Source organism: Aquila chrysaetos, chromosome 13 (assembly GCF_900496995.4).
Source record: "Aquila chrysaetos chrysaetos chromosome 13, bAquChr1.4, whole genome shotgun sequence".
NCBI lineage: Eukaryota > Metazoa > Chordata > Aves > Accipitriformes > Accipitridae > Aquila > Aquila chrysaetos.
In genome coordinates, this window is record NC_044016.1 from 25,800,986 (window position 1) to 25,825,368 (window position 24,383).

Sequence of the window (24,383 nt, forward strand, 5' to 3'; positions counted from 1 at the left end):
AAATTGCACTACCTAATTATTAGGCAATTTCTTGCCTGGTTATTGAAAGGGATGAGGTTTTTAGTGTTTATCTGTGAAAAAGAAATGCCCACAGAAGACGATTTATCATATATGGAATGACATATCACTGGATTTCCCTGTAACAGAAAAATATGCTGGAGAGGAGTCAGTGATCCCACTGCTTTATCAATATACTAATTCATACCCTAGGCAGAAGAATTCCATGGAAAGTCGTCATTTCTTCTTTTTTCTTCCACGGATTCATGATCTCCTGGGCTGCTCTGTTTGTGTCACAGTGATGCTGAGTTGGCACTGTTAAAACTCCACTGCTCTGAGTTGCAAGCCATTGAAATGAAAGGCATCAATTACAAGCGCTTTGGTAGGGAGCACCCACGCCAATGAAATTACAGGAGAAAGCAGATGCTTATGTTTGGGGAAAAAAAGGATATATTTGCAGTTTACAAACAGTAAACTGTTTTTAGCTAAGATTTTATTTTCCAAGCAGCTTTTTGGGGGTTTTCTGTCTTTCCATCGCTGTGTATCAAGGTGTTAAGAAAACGAAAGGTTTGAAGCTTAGGTGTGTTGTCCACGGCTCAAGCATCCATCAGTTGGTCTGTGATTGACGCTCAGTAATAGTGTGGTTTAGTCTCAGGAAGGAAAACTCAGTTCACAGTTTCCCTGCTGTGCTCCGGCTTGAAGGGATAAAAGAGAAAAGAGAATCTATGGTTGCTTTCCTGGGTAATGTTAATGACAGCAGCCTGGGTGCATGCAGGAAGCATATTTAATCTGTTTGTGCTCCTAGACTTTACAGTGATGGATTCCATATAAATAAATAAAGACTCAGGAGATTTAGTAAGGTGCCATAGGAAGGTGATCACAATTTGTCTTTACTAGAAGCCTTGTGGTAGAAACATCCATAAACTGTATACTAATATGTTGTCCACTCCCCCCTGAAATTAAATAAAAATTAAAGGAGGGAAAAAAACTTTTTAGGTGTAAATGTCCTTTCATTATTTTGCCTGCTAGTGTAGCTGTTGTGTTAATTGATAGTTCTTAATGAGTCCTCTGGTGGTGGAACAGAATTGAGGTGGGAATGTGCTGTGTATGTTAAACCCACAAGTAAAATATGATTCTGTTGTCTTGAACAGAGAATTATTTACATGGTGAACTGTACAGATGGCTTGTAATGGAAAATTACTCTTCCTTCCTGAAAAACCACTTGATAAATCACAAGCTTCTCTTTATTTTTGCTTCTCTCTTAATGTCTAGAAAAACCAAAAGTTATGCAAATGTGTAGTACTCCAATCACACTAAACACCTGGAAAAACATAATAAGTACTCTTAACAGATTACCTTAATATGCACTTTTTTTTAGTCCTAACATTTGTTGAAAAACTCATTAAGTCCTAGGCAATGTTTTTTAATTGGAAATGAGAAGTTTTCTATGTATTATGCAGTTAATGAATGTTACATCTTTTGTAATTGACAGAACCAACCTTTTTGAGTGGTTCGCTAAATGCAACATATTAATCTGTTGCTTGTTACTTTTTTCTGTAATAAGCAATGGTAACAGACAAAGTCAATCCATAGTTTTTTTGCTACTTAAGGCTGGGCTGGAGTTTGATTTACAAGTGGTGAACTGACTGGACTTTCAGGTGGGAGAAAGATCTAGGTTCTAGCTCCTGGTTGTTAGTGGTCACCAGTAATGCTTTGGACTGCCTTGGAGTCTGGAGGTGTTGCCATGTTGCTGTTGGGGACATACTGCACAACTGGTACCCACATTACAAATTCCTGCTGTGATTCTCTATGGGAATGCAGCACGTTTGGCTGTCTCTCCTGCAAAATTCAGTGTAGCTCTGCCATCCTGCCGTGCCTTGCTCCAGGGTAGCCAAACTTTTAAACATGCATTTGAAACATGGCAGTTGTGACACTGTTGTGTTTCTGCCCTGCAGTCCTCAGATGTTTCAAGGAAAAAGTGATCCTCACTTGGCCTGCTGTGCTGGAGTTCAGTGGTACCATGACACCACCTCACTTCCATGAAGAGAGTTGTAGGATAAGGTCTTGTTTCTCTGAGGTGTGGAGAGCACCTGAAGTAAAATATAGTGGATCATTAGTTCATCAGGATTGTTTTTTTATGTATGCTGGATTTCTGTAATCTCAAAGAGAATCTGTTATTAGCATGTCAGCTATGGCTACCTCCTCTGTCCTTATTTTGCTGTAGTTGTTTGGCTGATTTTAGCCAGATTTGTTAGGAAGACAAAGTTTTTCTTAGTCTCTCCGTGTTGCTGCCTCCTTCTCCAGGAGTGTTTTAAACCCATCAGTGAGTTCTGAATGACTTCTCCAGGAAGATGGATGTGTCACAGTTATCATATTTGCATGAGCTTCTTCAGCAGTGATAGCTTGGTTGGGGGGTGCCCAACGGCAGAAAAGGCTGTGGTGTGGACTGCCTATGACACCAGAGGTGCCAGTGAACCCATGTGAGCAAGGGCTCAGAACCAGGCTTTGTACCATCAGCCAAACAGGGAGTGCCTTGGGTTTTCTGGCCTCTGAGAGGTGGGACGAACCTCGTGGATGGGTCATCTCCTCCTTGTTCCGTCCAGCCAGTCTGCATATGAGCAATACCTCCATTCACATGAGTCTTCCTCATGAAATCAAGATCTGCTGCGGTAAACCCAGTGGTTTAACTGCAGGAGATCTTTATTTCATGACGTGATGAATCTTTATTGAAGATGTGATGACCTTTATTTCATGATGTGAAACCACCAGTGGCTTAACTGGTGGTCTTGTCCTTTGCCATTCTGAAATGGGAGTAAACTGGAGGAGGTCTAGACATGACAGGTCTTACTGTGTCCGTTACCTGCCTCACCCATCCCTGCTTGTCCCTTGCTCAGAGGGCCTGCATGACTTTGGTGATCCCTGTGAAAACAGCAAATGTGGGCTTGTTCTACACCTTGCATTCCTTTCCTTTCCTTGCCACTGAAGTCCAACAAAGTTTTGGTATCTAAAGGTACATGCTCTAAAACAGAAAACAGCACCAAATCTGATGATTACTTGTTGAAATTTATTTATTTTTCTTCAGTAAATATTTCCTCTTAATGACTTTGTAAAGAGCTTGCTGTTCGCGTTTGGGGGAAAAAAAGGAAGAAAGAATCCTCAAGAGAACAATATCAGATTGTTTGCTGTGGAAAAAAGCTTTAATGTTTGTTAATTGCATGCTTTAGAGTCTTCTCATATTAGCATAGCTGGTTAAAGACAAGTCATTCCCTTTAAGCATTGCAGGAAAAATATCATGTGGTTTTACTTCCTTTTCTTAAAAATAAAACCCAAACCAAAACAAAAAAACCCTTTTACTGAGAATGAAGCAGTGCCACATCAAGAGAAGGTAGATAATGAGGTAATGTTAAAATTTGAAAATAACGGTCCAAAAAATATTGTGCCTCTACTTACCCTAGAGTACGGCTGACTAGAGAGTGTATGAACTGTTAGCAAAATGTTAATAAAATGTCAGTAGTTTATATTTCATGTTGCAGGTCAAGATGCTGTGCATGCATGCCTATTGCACAGTGAGCTGTGTGGTTTTGTGCAGGGGTGTTAGCTCGGGGCCCAGGAGCTGGACAGCCAGTTGATGCAGCACCGTGTCTGAGCAGGGAGGCCATGCCCTGGAGCTAAGCAGCTCAGACATGGTGCTGCATCCGTGTCCAGTGCCAGGCTGGCACTGTTCACATAGAAATCTCTACTACGTGTTTTAGTGTACATGATTGAAGGAGAAGGTGGAGAGAGTGGGTTTGCAGATGATACAGAACTGTGAGGAATGGCTGATAGATCAGTTGTGCTGCCATTCAGAGGGACCTTGATAGGCTGGAGAAATTAGCCAGCAGGAATTGCATAAAGTTCGACACAGGAAAATGCATAATCCAGTCCTTGGAGATGAAAAACCTCAAACACCAGTATATGATGGGGACTGATTGGCTGGAAAGCAGTCCTGCAGAAATGGACCTTGAGATCCTAGTGGACAGCAAACTGACCATGAACCACCAATGCACCCTCATGGCAAAGGAGGCCAATGGCATCTTGGGCTTCATTAGGAAGAGTGTTGCTGGCAGGTTGCGGGAGGTAATCCTTCCTCCCTGTGCAGCACTGGTGAGGCCACATCTGCAGTACTTTGCCCAGGTCTGGGCTCCCCTGTAAATGAAGGATATGGACTTACTGGACTGGGTCCAGTGTAGGGCCACAAAGATAATTAAGGGACCTGAGCATCAGTCAGAGGAGGAGAGGCTGACAGAGCTGGTATTGTCTGGAGACAGAGCCTAGAGAAAAGAAGGCTCAGGGGAGATCTTACCAATGTGTATAAATACCTGATGGGAGGGGATGAAGAAGAGGAAGCTATACTCTTCTCAGCAGTGCCCACTGACAGTACAAGAGGCAATTGCCACAAATGAAAAAAACTATGAAATTCCATCTGACTAGAAGAAGAAACTTTTTCATTGTGAGGGTGATCATATACGGGAGGAGATTGCCTGTAGATGTTGTGAAGTCTCCATCTGTGGAGATACTCAAAACCTGATGGGGCATGGTCCTGGGCAAGCTGCTGTTAGGTGACCCTGTCTGAGCAGGGGGAGATCAACTAGAAGATCTCTAGCAGTCCTTTCCAACTTCAATGTTTCTGTGAATTACATTGAAATTCACCATACGTGGAAGATGTTGAAAAGTCCATATAGCATGGTATAGGTAATTGTTTAGGAGGTAAGCAGCTGGTTTTCAGCACTTTTTCAGGCTTTCTGAGACTTAGGGGCTTGAATCGAGTTAAGCTCTGAGAAAGGATACTTGCTATGAACTGTTCTGCATATGACACATCACCAAATTCATACCAGAGTGCTCCCAGTGGTGTGTTGCAGGCTCCATACAATTTTGTCTAGGCTGGTTGGGTTCTTAAGAATGAGAGGCTCAAGTTTTCCCATGGTTGTGCAGATTGGTCTGAGCTTAGTCTTCTAGATAATGTCAGACAGCTGAAATTAAAGGTCTGGGCACAGCAAATGGTCAGAGAGCACATCTCCTTTGGGTTTTTTTGACCCATACCTATAAATTCCCCAAATGAATCTTTGGGAAGGTCAGGCTGAGACCTGGATCGACTCGAATCTTCCTTCAAATGGTGGATGATATGCTTAATTATTAAAGAGCTATATAAGTAGTGATTTCAGAGAAATTAGTAGTTCTGTACACGTAAACTTGTTTGTCTCTTTTCCAAGATGATTGGTGGTATTATGATACTGTACTGGTTTGGGCTAGGATGGGATTAAACCACAACAGATACATGCTCTACTTGCCCAAATCGGTTTATTTGAGTTTTGTTTATTTTTCTTCTGATGCATAGTTAATTACCAGCAGAACAACATTCTGTATTAGAAGCTTATATCAACCTGAATTTTTGTCCTGTTTTGGTTTTTAGTCATCTTCTTAATGTTATCTTCTGCAGTTGTTATAATGAAAACACAGTACCTTCTGTCCTGTCTTAAAAAAACATCCTCCCAGTGAAAGATTTGGTGCAGAATGCTCTTTCTACAGATTTATATCACTGTGCATACTTCTAAACAAATATTTACCTTACAATGAGGTTCATTTTGAGAGCTGCTAAACACATATTGTTTTGCAGGCTATATGCAGCATTCAGTAATGGAGGGAAATGTAATTTCTAAGTGCTAAAATGCATACCAGCATATACAAACCAATAACCAGCACAGTATGATTTGAAGAAATGACTTCCCCCTATACAGTGCATGTTCTTTAAAGAGAGCAACCACTGCTTTCTAGCTCATTGTAATTCACACTGCGTCCAGCACTACTGGAAAACTAATGAAAATGCTGGGCGTACAAGGCTTTATTTTACTGTTGAGAATTCTCAGTGGTTACAATATTATGTTGTGCCTAATTCTCCTGGTATCACATTTTTTTAACAGTGATTTTTATTTTCAGCCCAGTGATCCATTTCATGCATTAACCCCCTAACTACTGAATGTACCATGTAGCACAAAGGAGCTTTCAAAGCAAAATGCTTTTACTAGATCAATTGTAAATAGGAAAAATCTTCTCAATCAGGTAGAAATCTTATATGCATAGGCTCACTGGCATGGAAATCTGTGAAGCAGAGGCTTTTAAGTCCACCGCCAAGAAGATCAAAGTGCAGGGATAGAAGGAGGAGGTGCTGGTTTTATTTTTTCATCCAAGACTGCGTGATATGAAGCAATGCAACTGTTGCCATAGTAAAGTTCTGTTGAATTGACTAAAAGCCAGTTAATACCACTGTACACACCACCCAGTAAACAAACAAACCAGAATGATTAAACATTTCTCAATTGATTTTGTTTTCCCTCCTATAATAGGGAATTATAGGAACTGATTTTAGAACTCTCTTTAGAAAAAATATAATTGCCAGCAGTGAAAAGTCAGTGAATATTCTTGGGATTTGGGGTATATTGTGTTTCAGATATAACTCATGTTTTTTCTAAAAATTGTCATTCATGAAGCACCTTCAGTTGTCAACTGCGTGATAAAAGAGTCATCTCCTCAGTTAACTGGGAGAGTATTAAAATGTGGAAGATGTTATCACTAAAATATTATAAATGGTATCTTTACACATCTGTTTTAAGTTTTGGAGGAATTTACTTTCACCTTTGCCTTGTTACTCCAGAGTAATTTATAATGCATCCGAAGAATTGCCTTATCTCCCTCTCTACTGCACCCAACATAGGCATACTTGCAGGGACTGAGAGACCAGGAAACACCACATGTCCTGGTCTCTGCTCCTCAGTGTCTAATTTTAGGGAGTCATCTAGGAGGGTGTGGCAATGAAATAAAAGAAAAAATAACTTTTGTTTGCATTAGTGTTCATATTTGCATGGTTCAGGAGTTCTGTTAAAGGTATACAGTGGATTCAGTATCTGAAGCATTGCTACACTATTAAAAAAAGCCATTAAAATATACAAGAAACCTGAATTCTTGTGACCAGAGCAGCCAGACACAAAGTGCAGAGGCCCATCCATGTTAAGATTTCTTTGAAACATTGCCTTTTTGCTGCACAGTAGGTGAGGGATGACAGCCTTATTACAGAGCCCTTCTCTTACTTCAGAGGTTCTTAATTTCCTCTTGTTGTAGCACTTGAAAACTTTGAGTGACATGTTAGGGGCTAGATGCTGCAGTGTGAGCCTAAGCATCCACTGCCACTGGAGGTGGTGTTGTGTGTCCCACCTGGCCTCCAGTTGCTGGTTTCTGTCAGGTCCTGTGTCTGTGTCATGTCTGCTCAGCCTCCGAGATTGTTTTAGATGCACAGAGCACCTCATGTGGCTCTCAAATTAGTTAACTAATCTTGCTTCAGGCAACTAATACCCTCAGTAATGTGATTTGCTCTTTCAACTTTTCCAGAGAGGCAGGTGTACTTGGAGGGGCTTTATTTTATTTGAAGGGGCTTCATGTGTTTATTTTGTGCTGTGGCTTTAGGGGGGAAGGCAAATTAGATAAGTGTTTCTTGCCCACTGAAGGCAGGGATACTGATGTTGCTCATAAATTTGTCAAGGAGCTATCTCCCTCATAGCTGTATTGCACAGACAGGCTTCTCTGTTAGTGCTGAAGGCTTGGCGATGTCAGGAGGCTTGATCGTGGCCTTCATTTCTGGAGAGTAGGTGATATCTTCCATGGCTAGAACCTGGGCCCTTGATTGTCCCAAATGTCCAAGTTGAAAATGGATGACTAATTAACTTTTAAAAAATGAGCACTCCAGCAAACCCCTTCCTAACTTATTAGGTGTCTGAGAAATCACAGGTATTCTCTGTTTTGGCAATGAAGTTATGCAGATATTAAAACCTGCTGGTTTTGTGACAGAACTAAGTATCTTACATGTGCAGCAACAAGCCGAGATCCCTGCCTGCAATTGGCTCCGAGACCTTGAATTTCATTTGATGCTTTAAAGGGAGCAGGCTTTAAAAACAGATTTCTTGTGTTAGAAACTTAGAATCCACCAAGATGAGAAACAATAAATAAAAGAAATAAAAATATTACTTGAAGTGGGCCTGGGAGAAGGGGAACAGCTGAAGATACTTATGGCCCATCCTTTCCTTTGGAGAATGCAGGGAGACACAGCACTGGTCAGTGTGTTACAGGGTGATAGCAAAGCCCTAGAAAGCGAACTGCTGCTCCTTGAGGTACACCTGAGAGTGCAGATTTGAAAATTTAACAAATAGGCAAATGACCTCACTATCATTGGCAAACAGAAACAAAACATCAGGGATTTAGAGAGAAAAGAGAATAGGCCAGAGAACGCCTTGGCAGTCGAGGAGCTTGTGTCTGAGTGGAGAGGAAAGGGGAAACCAAGGTGAGCCCAAGGAGACAGGTGGCATGACCACAGTGATGGGGCTAGGATCTTCTATAGCACCATGTGGGAATGGGTAGGAGTAAGGAACAACTGCATTTGTCAAAGGCAAAGGAGGCTTGTTCTTGCAGCCTGAGTTTATATCTAACAAAGAAGTTTTTTGTTGCTGAAGTCTGCACGCACAGATAAGTTTTCTGCTGTGAAAGTATTTGAATATGCTTAAAAAAAGATCAACCTGAGTGTGTTTCCATTTCAGTTCAATTTATTTGAAGCAAATGTCTGGTAAATAATTTTTCCTTTCTTATTTTTTCTCTTCCCCTTTGTTAAAGAAGTCAAAGCTGTGGTTACTCAGATGTCCCCTTTCTCCAGGAGCTGGCGTTCTTCTGCACTCTCTGAAAGCATGTCAGAGTGCTGCAGTGTTCAGCTGCTTTTGACAAGGAGTGTCAGTTCTCCACGTGTCCTCCCGCCTCATATAAAAATAAGGGGTTTTTGTCCAGGTAAAGTGCTCATTATCTGCAGTATACATTGAATAAAGCTTGAAGACTTCATGTAATGGTTAAATGTGAGCAATAAAATACATATAGGATATACCATTAGTCTTCCAAGTACTCCAGATGATTGCCTGAAATTAATCTTTTTTGTACAGCATAGCAATCTCATGAGTGTATACATTTCATGTTTTGTCTTTACTAACCATAATTTTCAATTTTACAATTTTTTTTCCTCTTACCACTTGTTTTCCAGTTAGGGAAGGCTTTTTTTTAGTGAGCAGGTACAATTCTTCTAAAATAATCAGATTTTTCTAAATATTTTATTTTTGTACCTTTTTAAAATAATTGTATGCTCCAGCGTTACAGCAGATCTTCCTTCTGCAAAACATAGAACAGATTTTGACATGAGCAGTAAGGGATAGTATGGTGCTGTCTCATTTCTTCATCCTACTGCCTTATAATCCACTAAGCAGCTTTCTTATTTACAGCATTGGCTGGATATGTTTATACTAGTGAGTTAGGTATTACAAAAAAGGTTGTGGAAGAAACATCTGTTAGCTAAATTGTACTGACTTATCACTATTGATTAGCAAGTGCTTATCGTGATGTCTATTGACTACTTTTGTGGACTGGCATTTTTAAGGGATTATTTTATTTTATGGTATCCTCTGGCTATAAACTGGTAAGACAAAGCCTCCTGTACTTAAAATAAGCTCATCCATTATTTTTCATTGTCTTTTCTATTATAGCCATTACCTGAGATCATGTAGATGTAGTAGAAATAATATTTATAGGAGACAGTTCAATCTCTTCTATTAAAAGGAAGTCTTTCCAGATTCTACCTCATGAGAAGGAAAGATTGTAGATCTTTTAATGCAATAAAAAGGGAAAAAAAAACATGCCCCAAACAAACCATACGTGTTACAGAAACAACATCATACCTATTACTTCTTTAAGGAAAATTTGCACCCTTAATTTCCATGATACAAATGTAATTGGAGGAGCACCATTAACATCAGTGTTATGTTGGGCTGATACAGGATCAGAACTGTACACAAAAGTTTAGCCTTCATGTGAGTAAGTAGTGATGGTGGTGATGTGGAATATATATATTATTGAAGGGCTCTGTTTATATTCATGGTTCAGATTATAGTTTAAAGATCATGGAGTGTCTCTGTATGAAGAGCCCATTCCCTGCCCTCCTTCAAGAATTTTCTTGGCTCTTTTTTTCTAGTACTTCGCTAACTTTTACCAAGAGGGATTACATGGTGTTGTCTTCTTCACTGTTAAACCTCACTGGATTCAATCCTCATATTCTGGTCTTGTGTTTGGAGAAAAAAACCAAACATTTAAAAAGTTAGATGTCTCATTCCTCTGTTTATTGATGGGAGCTGTATTTTGGATGATAAAAAGCAGAGGAGATGCAAAGGGTTCCTTCATAAGAAGAGAACAGTAGGAACAAGACTCTTGAGGATTGCCCCCATCTGTAGCTGTTGCAGAGAAAGCAGACCTTGCTAAACCCTGTGCATATGTCAGAGATTTCTCGCAGCCTGAGAATTGTTAATGGGAATCCATTTTCCCCTCTGGAGATAGCCAAAGCAGGAGTGAGCTGACTGGCCATTAAATGAACACAGCTTTAAATGTAGACAGGCATTTAAAGCCTTCTGCTATAGAAATTAGAATTGCTGCTTACAGGATCACATTTTCACAGAGTATTTTTCTTATAAAAAAATGCAAGGAGCCTAAAAGTGGCGCTTTTAGACAGTATTTAGAAAGATACATTATGCTCTTAGAAAGGAAAAGAAATGCTGTTTCTTTCACACATGCACTTTAGCTTTGCAGTGTCTTTCTGCATTCACTGTTTCATTCATTGCAGGAGAGTATGATTTGTAGCAACTTTCTCTTCTTATGAGACAAAAAAAGGGAGAGAAAAAGCCAGGGCTTTTGGTTTTGGGGTTTTTTTGTTAACTGGTCTGGAGAAAGAGTGTGCATTGGTGGGAACTTTAGACAATAACAGTAAAAGTTGAGATATCTTTGTCACTGATCTGTCTGCACTTATGTGAAATTCAGCTAGTGACAATGTAGTTCCTGATCACTGAATGAAGTACTTAAATTAGAAAAGACAACTTTTGCCAGGAAAGATGGAAGATGAAATAGGTTTTGTCTCCTTTATAAAATATCGTTGTGTCATTAATTCAAAACTTTTATGTGATAGATGAGCCTGTATATGTTATACAGGAAAAACTTGCCAAAGCTTACCGGAAACTCTCATAAACTCTCCATATGGAGAAATTCTACCATAGTAACTTTCTCAGACCAAAGAGCTTAGAAGTATATGCTATCTGTTGATAGCACTGACAATCAGTACACAATGAGATCCAAGTTCTTCAGGTTTGTCTTTGATTTTACAGATGCTGGGATTTGGCAGAAAAATTTTTTCCATTCAAATTTCAGCACAGTAGGCTAAAGGCTTCTTGCCATCCAGGGAGGTGAAATAGGGGACAGCAAAATGTTGGTAGGCCAGCAGTTTTTCCCCTTGTCATTCAGGTTTCATTGTCCTGTGATTCCGAAATTTCAGGCTGCTTGGCAATGTAATACTGACATTTATCTGAATGAAACAAGATTTTTTTTTTCTTCTTCTTCTTTTGCTTTTTCTATGACTCTTTATTTTCTTCTCTCTGTCTTTTTTTTTCTTTTTTTTTCTTTTTTCTTCAGTGCTAGTAAGCGTAACAACTCCTGGAATACCATATTTTAGGGATTATGAAATGAAGTCTTGGAAGATTTCTGAGGTTTGAAAGACACTGAAAAGTCCAGTAGACCGGAGAGACTTATAAACAGTTGGCTATATAATATGATAATAGCTGTTCATCCCAAACATTATTGTTACCTCTCCAGAATTCTCCAAGAGGACTTCATGGTCAAGTGGCATTAGTCATTTGGAGTATGTGGTAAAATATTTTTGCTGTTGTGTTGGAGAAGCCCAAGAAGTGAGGACTGAAGTTACTTCCACACTTGCCTTGTGTGTCTGTACATAGATTCAGAGGATAATTCTCTTATCTAGGCCCTCAACTCAAAAGAGAGAAAACAGTTGCTGTGGGGCTGGTGCTTTGGTTTTTCTATAAGGGTGGACAGTCATATCTGAGATGGGATAAGCTGCTGGTGGAGCCATGGAGGGTTCTGCTCTGGTGAATGAGAGAAGCTCAAGCAGCATAACGAGAGGGACAAGGCACTTTGCATTGATTTCATGTTTGCAAAACTGAAATATTTCCAAACCCCACTGCAAATCGGAGATGATATAATATGTAAGACTTAACTTGAGAAAATTTAACTTTTTCTTCAACACCAAATTCATTTTGACGTTTATTTAATTTTTAGATTATTAGTGTCATGAAAGTAGTAGCAGTTCATGATGTGCTTGATGCTGTCGTACAGTCCAAATACTCAGCTGAAATAGTCAAGTGATTGTGGTATCTTGTCATTCTGGGCTATCAGTGGAAGTCTGCTGTCAGTGATGGTATGAATGAATATTGGGAACACTCATGAGCGAGCAAAGTAAAATGTGTTTTACAACAGACGTAAAATTTAAGAAAAGATTTAAGATTTAAGAAAAAACACTTGGAGTGTTATTTTAAATTAGTCAATAATATTTAGCAAAAGCACAGTGCCTTCAAAGACATACTAGAGTAGAGAATTGTTTTAATGGAAATTTTACGGTCAGCTGTAGTAGCGGGTTTTGTTTGCAGGAAGGCTGTCATGGCAATTTATATACATATATATATTTATATATAGTGAGTATCTCTGACAGAATGGTGGAAGTCAGCAAGACAGGATAGGTTAACATAAGAAAAGCAATGCTAATGAATAATAACATGCATTATGTCATTAATGATAATTTCTCCCTTACAGCTTTGGAAAATAAGGGGGAGGTCACCAGAGAGAAAAGAGAACAAACAAATCAACAACAACAACAACAAAAAGCGAGCCCTCCTCTCTCCCTCCTCCTCAGGCATCCTACGTCTGAAATCCTTTCTCTTGTTAGGAAACTAATTATATGGAGGTATCTAACCCAGTTCTCTTTCAAGTACTAAAATAATGGAGAATCTTTCTCAGTCCAGGTAGCAATTAACAGTCACCTAGTTGTAAGGCTGGCGCTATCCTGTTGGCAATCTGTTCAGGGAGCCCTTCTGTGTTGATTTGAATGGGAGCAATAGAAGAGTTCCCATTAATTCCTGATTAATTTTTTTTAGTTCTTCGTCACATGCCTGATTTCCCCCATAGTACGCTGCTTTTTCTCTTGCCACCTATCTCTGTGCTGGCTACTGTTCATTTTGCTATCTGTTGTGTAAATTCATTAACAGACCTCATGGTTCTGCGAGATGTATAGTCTTCCCTCCCTTTGCGGGCTGACTGACACCATCATTAATACCTTCACTCAAGTCTGGGGACTATGTTTGGGTGAAGTAGCCGTGAGCGAGAGGAACAGTCTGTCCTTCCTCTGTGAAGTGTTGAACGTGCTTTTGGTACTTCATGTGACGGTAAATAGATAAGCTGCTTTAATAAACCAGGTTTAGCATGTAGCCAAATCACCACAGTCTAGAAGGCTGTTCCTCATTCTTAATGTTTCTGGAAAGCTGGAGGCTAATTAACTCCACTCCTATTGGAAATAAGAAATCTCTGCAGCAGCTACCAAACATATCTTTAATTATTGCATGCTCTGAAATCAGAACTGTGTGTGGTTTATGAAGTCAGCTATTCTGCAGCAGCATCTATTTAAATTAGTTTATTGAAATGAAATTTTAAGACTTAGCACTGGAGAGTATTGTTATGGTTGGCCTTGTTAATCATAAATGGCTAACTGACAGGTTCCAGTGTGTCCCTTCACTTTCTCATTCCTTCTTTACTCATGGACTATAATTGGTTAGTAGGACGCTCATGCTGAGAAGGATCTTTACAGATCTCCAGGACTGGTCATGATGTGTCCATGTATGAACACACAATTTCATGTGCCTGAAATCAATGTCAGAATTTCCTCACTGCAAGCATGACCTGCTTGATAATGAAGTAAAACATTAGATGACTGCTTACGGTATTTTTTTTTTTTACCCAAGTGCAAGAAGAAGCTTTTAAATGAATGAAAATTAAGTTTTTTCTGGAATTTTTCTCTTTGTTCTGAGCAGCCCATTTTGAACACTTGCATATTACTGAGAAGTCTGTGACTGAATTTGGGGTTTGTAGGAAAACAGGTAACAGAGGGAGAGACTATAGGTAAGGTCATGCATTCTCTAAATTTGTAGAAAAGAAGTGGAGAAAAGGAAAGAGAATCATATGGGGAAAAAATAAACATAAAATTATTTTATAATCAGGAAAATTACTTATTTCATGTGATTCAAATAATAGCAGGATTTGTCCTGTTCAGAAATACTTACAGTTTGCCTGAACTCTCTTTCCCTTTTACTCTACTAGTATGTATTTTATGGAGATGACACTTGGTGATATTGACTGCTAGAGTACGCATGAAAGTCCTGGTAACATGAACAGTCCCCCAGAAATTTGTGGCTCAGCACCCAGCCTTTTCTGGGTCTGCTGTGGAACATCACATGCTCCATTTTTCACTTCAGCATCACTCCATTTGGAGAAGGAATACAGAAAGAGGAGGGAAGTTTGTACTAGCTTGAGAAAGTCAACGTCGTTGAAGAAGTGCTTGCAACAGTTTCTAAAATTTCTTTTCAGACAAAACTGGCTCATGTATTTAATTATTAACTTCTTTAATTATTTATGGATTTGGAACCAAATGTTCATGTCTCTCTGTAAATGATTCTTCAGGAAATCAAAGCCTTCTCCATGAGGACCTTGAAGCATGGACCACTTTATGGCAATGCTTTCTGTTGAAAGCCTGATTTAGATTGCTGTCTTGTTTTATCCTTATTATCACTGTTTTGTTTCATCCTGTGCAAACCAATAAGCCATAATTCTCAATGTACATTTTTTGGGGCCTCTGGTGGTTTGCTTAAGAATTTTGGAAAATTGACAAAAACTTTGTGGGGCTTCTAGGGGGAGAAAGGGGAAGGCAGCAGGCAATTTTATCAGTACCAGGCTTGGCTGAGTGCTGTACAACTCTATATACTTAGGTAAGCTCTTGTATGTGTATTGTTATATTTGTCCATGGTGGACATAGATGTAAACTTGGTGGCTTCTTTTGATCTCAGTTCACCCTTGGGCTGTTCTGTAGGTGGGACCACATTGCACCCTTACAGCAGCAATAGTGGTGGCAGGTCGCAGAATCAATGTGTGCCACCAACAGGAGGTGGCTGCAGTGCGTGGACAGTTTTCTGGTAGCTTATGTGAAATGCTCCATATTTCTTGTCCCAGTTTCTGTGTATGGGTAGCAGATAGTTAACAGAGGAATTATTAGTCACTGGCCATTCTGCTGCCAACCTAGAGGACAGGGAAAGTGACCCACTTCCCACTTCTCTAGGTGACATTTCTTTTTGAAGAGTAGTGCTTATACTTTGTTCATTTTTATAGATAAATACAGGAGGACTTTAAAGGATGGTTACCCTACTCCTCCCATTAGTACTATGCTTATCTTAAAATACATAAATAAATAAACCCCCTTTATTCTTTAAGTTGGTTTGGTTCTCTCTAGTTATTCTTTGGGGATTTAAAATGTGCAATTTTGCATATTCATATATACAGAATTATATACTTGTAGTGATTGAAGGCTTTTTTAATAGTGTGAAAAATTTTCATTTTAACTCTGCCATCCATAAAAATTGGTATAATTTACATTCAGTGTTGTCTTGTGTTTTTGGTGTTCTCTGTGTTTGCGTGGGCTTTGGGGATCAGCTTTATGCCACTACAATTGTTGGCAGGTATTCAAGCCTTAAAATAATTGCCCATCTGTGTAACTTCCAGTGAAAAATTAACCATTCAGAAAGAGTAGCTGTGACATAATGTGAAGTCTGATTTGACAACATGTAAGATAACAGAGGAAAGTGAGAGGTAACATAATAGACAGTCTATCAAGTAAGGTTGTTCATGCATCTCTGAATTCATGATTCATGGAAATGGTAAATTCACGAATCAAGAGCCAAAAAAATCCAGGCAGAATTTAAAGAAAACTCTGAAGATCAAAGGAAGATGTAATCAAATGTTTCCTAGCAGAAAGAACTGTATAGGAAGGAATGCAAAATCGGGGGCAGCGGGTGTGGGGGCTGGAGGGGAAAGAAAAAGTAGTGTTTGAGAGAAATAGTGAGAGAAAAAGTGTGCTTGCTATCTGTGGGCAGCCAAAGTTACGTGAGAGTCAGCTTTCTGATAAACAACTATTGTTTCTGATTAGTGATTAAAGGAAGATAATAGCAGAAAATGCTCTTTCTCTGAACTCATAACTCATTACTTTGATGAACGTCAATATGCTGATACAGGTTTCTTCTGTAGCTACATGTTTGAAAGTTACCTGTTTGCTCTACTCCATTCAGAGTGAACTGAAGAAAAATAACTTGACTTTGGTGGGGCGGTCAGTGCTGTGTGTGGCATCCACCTGCACTTGAAGCGGATATAGACAGGAATATCTATCTTACAGAAACCAAAACTTTTTTACCATTAATGAATTTTTTCCCCCATATTATAACCTGATGTTTCTGCAGGGGCTGAGGTAAGACTGTCATTGGAGAAGTTGGCATGGTTAAAGATAGAGCAGCAGGGTAAAGTGTGACCAGCTGTGTGTCCCTGCCTGCCTGCCGCTCTTACCCCACCACCGCCAGCCAGGTCCACGGTGCAGGTTCTCTGTATTTGCTTCACAGTGCCTGGGTGGCTTAGCCTATACGCCTCACAGCGGTTGTGTGAGCAATCCTGGTTGACTTCGCACAGAAGTGGGTGACAAAATGCTTGTATGAGCTGTGTTTTTGGCAAGACCCTTACGTTAGCCCTTCTGACTGCTCTGCCTGCGGCTTTGTTGGTACAAAATGTGCAGCCATGCAGTTTTCTCAAGCCATAAAGCTTGGATGGCTTTTGGAGGGAAAAGCCAGATACAGTAAGAGACGAGGAGAGAGACAGACCTTTTCCTATTACAGAATAGCTAATAACCAACTTGTTACAGCAGAAACGTCATTATTTGGAAGATACAGCCTGAAGTCCCAGAACTGAATCAAGCAGAGCAGGCTTTTATGTTTTGGTCTTTGAAGCCCTCACAGTATTTCCCAGCTCCATGTTATGGAGTACTTGGAGGTGGTTGAAAGACCTTTGGCTGCACCAGAAATTCCAGCTATGTCAAAATTGGGCACTCTTGTTTCCACTGTGCTTGAAAAATATGTTTTCCCAATCAGCTCTGCTATGCATTTCTAAAATGAAAGGGTGGGGCTTGAACTGTTGGGGTAGAGCTGTGTCTGTGTCTGTGATGGCTGTATAACCACAGCCTGAATATTTGCCCTTCTCACCTCTGGTTCTTAATGGGAAATTCACTGGGAGCACAAGTGATATTGTTTTGTCCGTTTAGCAAATAACACAGGATAATTTGGGAAAGTGTCTTAGGAAAAAGATCTTCTAGTCTGTTAAATTGCCTTTCCAATGAACTTTCCTGTAGTATTAATGTTTTGGATTCAGTCCTGTTGCAGAAATGCTTAGATATGAAACGTCTGCAATTTGTGAATGATGCATTACTTTGTGCTTGTGTGTTTGTGACATAGTCCCACACATGACTCACATCCAAGGAGAGCATATGTTCACAAATAGTCAAAGAAAAAGAAGTTACTTGCCGGGTCAGTGACTGATCTTCAGATCTACAAATCCATATATATCCTGTCTCCTCTTGTGCTTTGATTAAATGCTCTATTACATTTGGGTCTCTGAAGGGGTGTGTGTATATATGTATATGTAAATATACATATATTTGTGTATATATAGGAAATGTGTGCATATATGTGCGTGTGTATAGGCAAATATAGGTATCTTATATGTATATATAGGTGTATAAATGTATATGTACATACTAGTTCCAATACGCAGCTTTCATGGCTTGAACCATTGCTAGTAAAACCTGTCATCTAGGACACGTGAAATGCACGAGGGAAAATAGAAATCTCAAAGAACTCCAGTTATTAACTAAAAGGTAGCTTTATCTGTTTACTGATTTGTAAATTTACATATTTTTTCTAAATGCCAAATCTCTGAATTTCAAACAGCTTTTAATTTTTTTCTTCATTAGACTTTTTCTGAAGGTTAACCTGTTGCATTAAGTAAGCAGTGTAAAATGTTGAAAAGAGTAAATGATGGAGAAACACATGAATACATCTTACAGAAGAGTCACCAGAGCTCTGGTAAGGCAGAAAGAAAGAGAAAGCACAGCTCCTCTTCAAAACATCATTGCATTCCAGGTGCTTTGATCAGTGTGTCAATTCCAATGACAGCTTTAATAGCTCGGCTGCGTGCAGGATTTTGTGAGAGCAGCCCACAGTGAATATGTATATAGTGTATCAATTTAAATACTGCTACCTTATTTTCTCATTTCCATGTCCAGGAAGGTATGTTGTGGACAATAGAGATTACAGTGGAACAGTAATTATCAGTTACTGGTTCACTGTTGTTAAGATTGTAGATTCTTAACTTTTTTTCCCTTATTCTGTAATATGTACTGCATATTAAACCATCTGAGGTGTTGCACAAGTTTGACAGTAAAAGCCAAGCAAACTTGTAAATATGAGTTGTTGTGTCATTAATCAGTAATGATGTTTGACTGAGCAATTTAGACATTCCCTATGTGGCTAGAAGCAGTAGGCATCCTCACAGTGATCTGACCACAAGAGGCTTAGCTTGATATCAAATTTGCTTGCATTGACTTAGCAGAATTATTTTGAGAGTATATGGCTGTGTTCGCTTCTTTACTTATCTCTTGGTTACAAGAGTGATGCTTCTCAGAAATTGTGGTTTGTTTCACCATCTATGAAATTACAAAAATGGGTTATTTTAAGAGGTCTACAGTAGCAAAGGTGTCACTGCAACACTGTAACTGCTGTGTTAATGGTGTTAACTGGATCAGCTGTTATTTGAGATATGTTAAACCTGTGTACGCAGTAAACAATGCTGGTTTTAAACTTCTTAAATGTGCAAAAAGTATCAGGTGTTAACAAAACAAGCCACATTCCAATTTACCAGGAGGTCATGACCTAATTAGAGCAGTAATGTCCCACCACCGAAGAGTACTCACGAGCTTCCTTCCACTTGTACAAACAAAATCAATAAATCAGCTAGAAGCCTTCGTTTTAGAACAAAGGGAGGATAATGTAAGTCCTTGGATGTTGGATTATATAATGCCACTGACAAGGCCTAAAGCCAAATAAAACCCTCTTGTAACATTGTGTTATGCTCTGAGCAACTTAACCTGCTAATTTAGCTATAAAACTGGGTTTTTTTCCTGGTGTATTTATCTTGAGTCCAGGTAAGGTGAGGAAACAAATGTTCCATTTCATATCTAAAATAGCACATGTCAGCATATTTCTCTCTGCCTCATGAGCTTCAGATGGGGACTTCTGTGGATCATCCCTCTGAGGAGAAATTTCTGTTCAGAAAGGTTAATGGTGTGCCCCCCTCGCTCCTATCTCCCGAATCTGGTTGGTGCCAGGTTTCTCACCTGACTGGGGATAAACATGAACCGTCTCTGGCCTCTCACTGTTACTGCCTTCCAGAAGCACTGTAGGTGCTGCGGTAAGTCTGGCACTCGGGCACGGTGTGGTTCGGCTGCAGGGTGCTGCCCGGCATGGTGCTGCCCGGCACGGCCCTGCGCCCAGCCCTCCGCTGGTGGGGCTCCCCTGCACCCCGGGAGGCTGCAACACCGTTTCTCCCTTGGCTTCCTCTGGAATTTTGCCTGAACCAGGCCTCTCCTCCAGCTTCAGAAACGGTGCTTCACCGTCCGAATTCTGTGTGTCCTCAGGGTGGGGTGCTGCAGTCTCCTGTGTTCGCTTCTCTTGAGCCTCTGCCGGGGAGCACAGCTGGCAATACGCAAGCTTTGCATGGGTTTCCAAACGCCTTTCTGGTGCAGTTAAGAGGTAAACACAAGATACTATGGAATGGCTAGGGGTAAAAAAAAAAAACCTTTCTAAGCACAGCGCCATTCCTCTCACTCACCAGTGTCGTGGGACACCGTCCGTGCCGAGGAAGGCAGGTTATCTTCCTCCTTCTAAGGTGCTGAGGAACACCTTGGGTAGGAGGGCGCCTGCCCTGCTGCCACGTTCCAGTCATTGCTGTTGCTCTGCCTGGCCTGGAGGTGGTGGTTGCAGGTGCCAGACTGGTGAGTGGGCCACCGAGTGACAAACTTCTTCAATGCCCCATTTTTCTCTAGACAAGTCAGTCTGAGGTGAGGGCATCGGCTCCAGGGACAGATGCTTGGCCAACCCTCCTCCTCAGCCCCCAGCACACCAAATGGCCATAGGCAGCATGTACCAGGGTGAAAGCAAAGTAGGTCTGCCGCCATCTCCCATTGCTGCAGCAGGAAAGGCTGAAGCTTGGGGCTGGCACACAGTGTCCAAACCCAACAGATCCAGGCTCAGCACCTGACCCTGTGCTGCAGGTTGGCAAGTTGCTCTCTCCTTACAGCAGAAATGCAGTTCTCTTTCTAGGCTTTGTGCAGCTCTCCTGTAGGGGAGAGGGTTTGTCTCCTTCATAGCTGGTATATTTATAGGTGTTGAATAACCTGAGATACAATATTTTGCTAATATTGATTAAATCTTGGATCACCTAGGTGTCAACAGAGAAGAATTTTTACTTTTCATTGTCCTTCAGAAAGGACCGTGAAAAAACATGACAGGTTATAGTTTCGTTATTAAAGATATCATGTACAGGGAAAATGAACTATGTGAAAGGTATTGGATAAAAAAAAAAAAGACTTGTAAAGAGCTTAATATAAATATTATAATGAAATAATACAAAATAAAAATCGTATAGAAGTAGCTCAGTTGCATAATTCCTACATATAATTATTCCGTGATAGCAAAATAAAGTAATGCCATATAGAAAAGATATGGAAGACTCCGCAGGGAGTAGGAACAGAGACTGTGGAAGTATTTAGATGACTTTTCAGAGGAAATGGCAAGAGAAACTGTTGAGAGAGTAAACTCGTTTTGTGAAATTATAATCCAATACACCATCTGGGAATGTGCACAGTTCCAGCTGAGCAAAAAGTCTTAGTGGTTTACTGTGATAAATACTAACTCATTGTAAAATCCCATTTTCCTGATGCTGTTAATTTATTTCTTTGGTTGAGGGAAAAAAATAGACATAAACGTACGTAGCTTTATTTCTGAAAAAGAGAGTAGTAAGGGTAGAGAATAAATGAAAATATTTTCAGTACCTTAAATTGCTAAAAATTCATCATTTGTCAGGAACACTAATTAGTGTCTTAACTACATTACACTACATGAAATACATTAGTTTAAATGTTGGACACAAAATGCATATTTTCATTTATATATTTTAACTCAAGTTGATGAAATTTGCTCTGATATGGGATGCCTATAAAACGCCCTTTGCAAAATTTGTTATTTTCGATATATTTATAGTCCAGCATGTATCAGAGGACCTGGATCAAGTCCTTAATTTAAACCTAATCTATTTGTTTTTAACATTAAGTGAGAAATAAGGTGTTATGCAGACCCTGGCTTTTGGATGCATTTCAACCCCAAATTAGTTACCTTTGCCAAGACAATTCCTTTTTCTCATGGGTTAACAAAATGGGAAAGCCTCTGACTTGTTGGATAAAAACAACTTTAGCAATCAAATGTGAGTGTGTTAGTGTGCACTAATCATTATGCAGCATACAATTTATTTTTCATTAGTACACTGGGCACTTAAGGTCAAATCGTATTGTCTATAATAAAGCAAAACGCTTATTGACAGTTACAGGCACTTTGCTTGTGCAGCCTCTAAAGAGTTTGTTGTTGATCTATATATTAATGTCTTTTTAAACTTGGTTTGTTACATCAGCAAGTGATTTGTGGGAAGAACAGCTGCTAGCTTGTCCCCCCATGCATACCTGAAGCCATTGCAAAGCTTTGTGTGTGGCTTGGTCTGTCCCTGCTGAGACGTACGGGGGACTGGGTGCTCCTGCTGCCCTCTGGTGCTGCCCCCGCTGCCCCAGGGCCCCGGCTACCCACGCAACGCCGGGTGATCGTGGGGGGCCCTCGCAATCACCTTCTCTGTAAAAAGAAATCCCGGTCACGCCCAAATCCCTTTCAGCGGATGTTTTTCCTCATCAATGTTACTCAACCGAAACACTGAACAAAATGGATCCCCTCTCAGTTCTGCCTGCTTTTCCTGTTCCCGTGCCCATCGGGGTGTGCTCCGCGCCCATTCCTTCTGCATTTGTCACACCCTGCTGAGCACTCCCCAGGGCTCTGAGCTCTGGTGCCCTTCCTGATGGAGAAATGCTAGAGGGTTGCCTGATCCTTGGCTTCTGAGCTCATGAAGGGGCAGGCAGCCCCCCTCGCCCCCATTGCGGTTTGGGGGAGCAGAGGAGGGAGATGGCAGTGCTAACCGTGGCCCATCTCATGCAGATCATGTAAATACAAAGCAAGGTGCAAAATGACAAGCTGACTGTCATAGAGTTGTCAAGCGAATAAGTATGGCAAGTTAGGATTGCGGTTGAGGGGTTTTTACTGAGCAGCTTTGAAGCACGCCAAGTCTGTGAGTGAATACGTTTTTTTAGCTCTTTGGCCCAATTCTTAATTGGTACCAACACAGTGATTTCCAGGGGCTGCACTGAATTATGCTGTGGTAGAACCAGGGTATGTGATATATAGAGAAGAGGACTAAGAAAAAAACTTGAGATTTTGAAAGAATCGTACAGACAATTGGATTTGAATATCTGAAATAGGGAGTTTCTGTTTTGTTTGATCTTGGCTTTCCTTCTAGTGCAACAGGTCCTACCTATCTTCAAAGTTGGTTTGGGTGGAAAACTGTAGCTTATTTTGAATTTTTTATTATTTTTTTTAAGAGCAAAACATTAATAAAAATGTAAAAGAACAAAATTATACCTATTCTTCTCTTTTTAATAATTTGTTTCACTCTTCGGTCGTTTTATAGTGGTCAAATGAGATTAGTGATAAATTTGGCTCGTCATTCATTTTTTCGTATTTCCTCCTGGACTGCTTAAGAGCCTTGATTGTGGACAAAGACTGCAAGGTGCTAGATAATACACAAATTAAAAAAAAAAAATTAAAAAAAAATCTGTTTCCTGCAGTCAAGCAGTTCAGTCCCGTGTCTGTCTCACATCAACCAAGCTTTTAGGAGATTAATATTGTTAATAACAGTTTTTTAATTGCCTGCTAATAATTGGAGATGTATAAATACCAGGAGAGCTGCAGGTGAGGAAAAATAAATAATATGCCATAAGAAAATATTTAATTACAGTACAAAATTGAGATAGCAAGCGTTTTTTTTTTTCTGTGTGCAGGGAGGAGTGGAATTGGTAGCAGCAGCTATAATTCATGATAGGTTAAGTCATATATGAAGAAAAAGCTTTCATTTGTAAACATTGTCAAGCCCAGGGGGAAGCAATTACTGATGAGAAACAATTTTCTTTCATGTCAATCTCATCATGAGGGGTTTTTTTTTTGTTTTTTTAAATAGGGGTTGCTCTTTTTCCCTGTTTTCCCCAGAAACCAAGAAAAGTGACATGCAATACAATGTAGATTGAAGAGGAAATTCAGCTGTCAGCTTCATGAACAAATTAGTACTCATTAAACACACTTAGATCTCCAAACGTATTTTTTGCAAAGGGAAGGGCTAGATTTAATTTCTGAGCGCAGCTCTGAGTTGGTACATCTACAAGGTGTTACTAGACTGGTAAAAGCCTTTGGAAGCCTGCTTGCCACTGAGGCACCCTCCTAGGTACAATTTTGTCGCATTTCTTCTTGCTGTGTGCAAGTGTAGTGCACACATTGCCATTGGCCTATACCAGTCTCACATGATCTCTCTTTGACCATCCCAGCTGTGATGGTTGACTATTCTGGAGGAGTAAAACCCAGCACCTATCTGTCCTTTCCCACCTGCTCACAGGGTGAAGCCTCAGCGTCTGCTCACTCCTTCCTTGTGCGCCTGAGGGACTTACTCCAAGTTGCAGTCCTCCAGGGAGGAGACCGAGTCTGGTGGGGCTGGCTACAGAGACAAGTAAATATATGCTAACTTTCTGGGGGGATGAATAACCTGTGGAATTCTGTTTCAGCTGGTTTGCGTGCCATGGAAGGGTTTCTGCTAGTCTTTGACGTTAGACCAAAGAACAAAAAACATCTTTCCAAGATATTAGTGCTACCTTGTGTCTTTGCCATAATTAATTTGTTATTAGTTTTTATCTCAGTAGAAGACTCTCCCACCAGTTCTGAGCTTTTATGACTCACGTTTATGCATATGTCCTTGTAAAAGAACTACATAAATAAGATAAATTTAGCTGTTGTGTGGCTGTTCTGTGCAAAATTTTCTTTAGCATTTTGAAAAACACGCTAGAAGGCAGTAGCTCCAACTCATTCTCTTTTACAGGAAAGACATGT

The 24,383-nt window shown here is 40.1% G+C and overlaps 1 protein-coding gene across 3 annotated transcripts in view; it reads left to right on the plus strand.

Annotated features, from left to right (window-relative positions):
- Positions 1 to 24,383, plus strand: part of SMYD3 (SET and MYND domain containing 3) — a 433,339-nt gene that overhangs the window by 136,793 nt on the left and 272,163 nt on the right. The window contains exon 1 of one of the 3 annotated variants that reach the window (XM_041128497.1): positions 9,377 to 9,532. The exons of the other annotated variants lie outside the window; for them this stretch is intronic. Coding sequence (XP_040984431.1) covers positions 9,509 to 9,532 — 24 coding nt within the window. The 5' untranslated portion in view covers positions 9,377 to 9,508. Of the gene's footprint in view, positions 1 to 9,376; positions 9,533 to 24,383 lie in introns of those variants that run through there. 3 annotated transcript variants of the gene reach the window in all.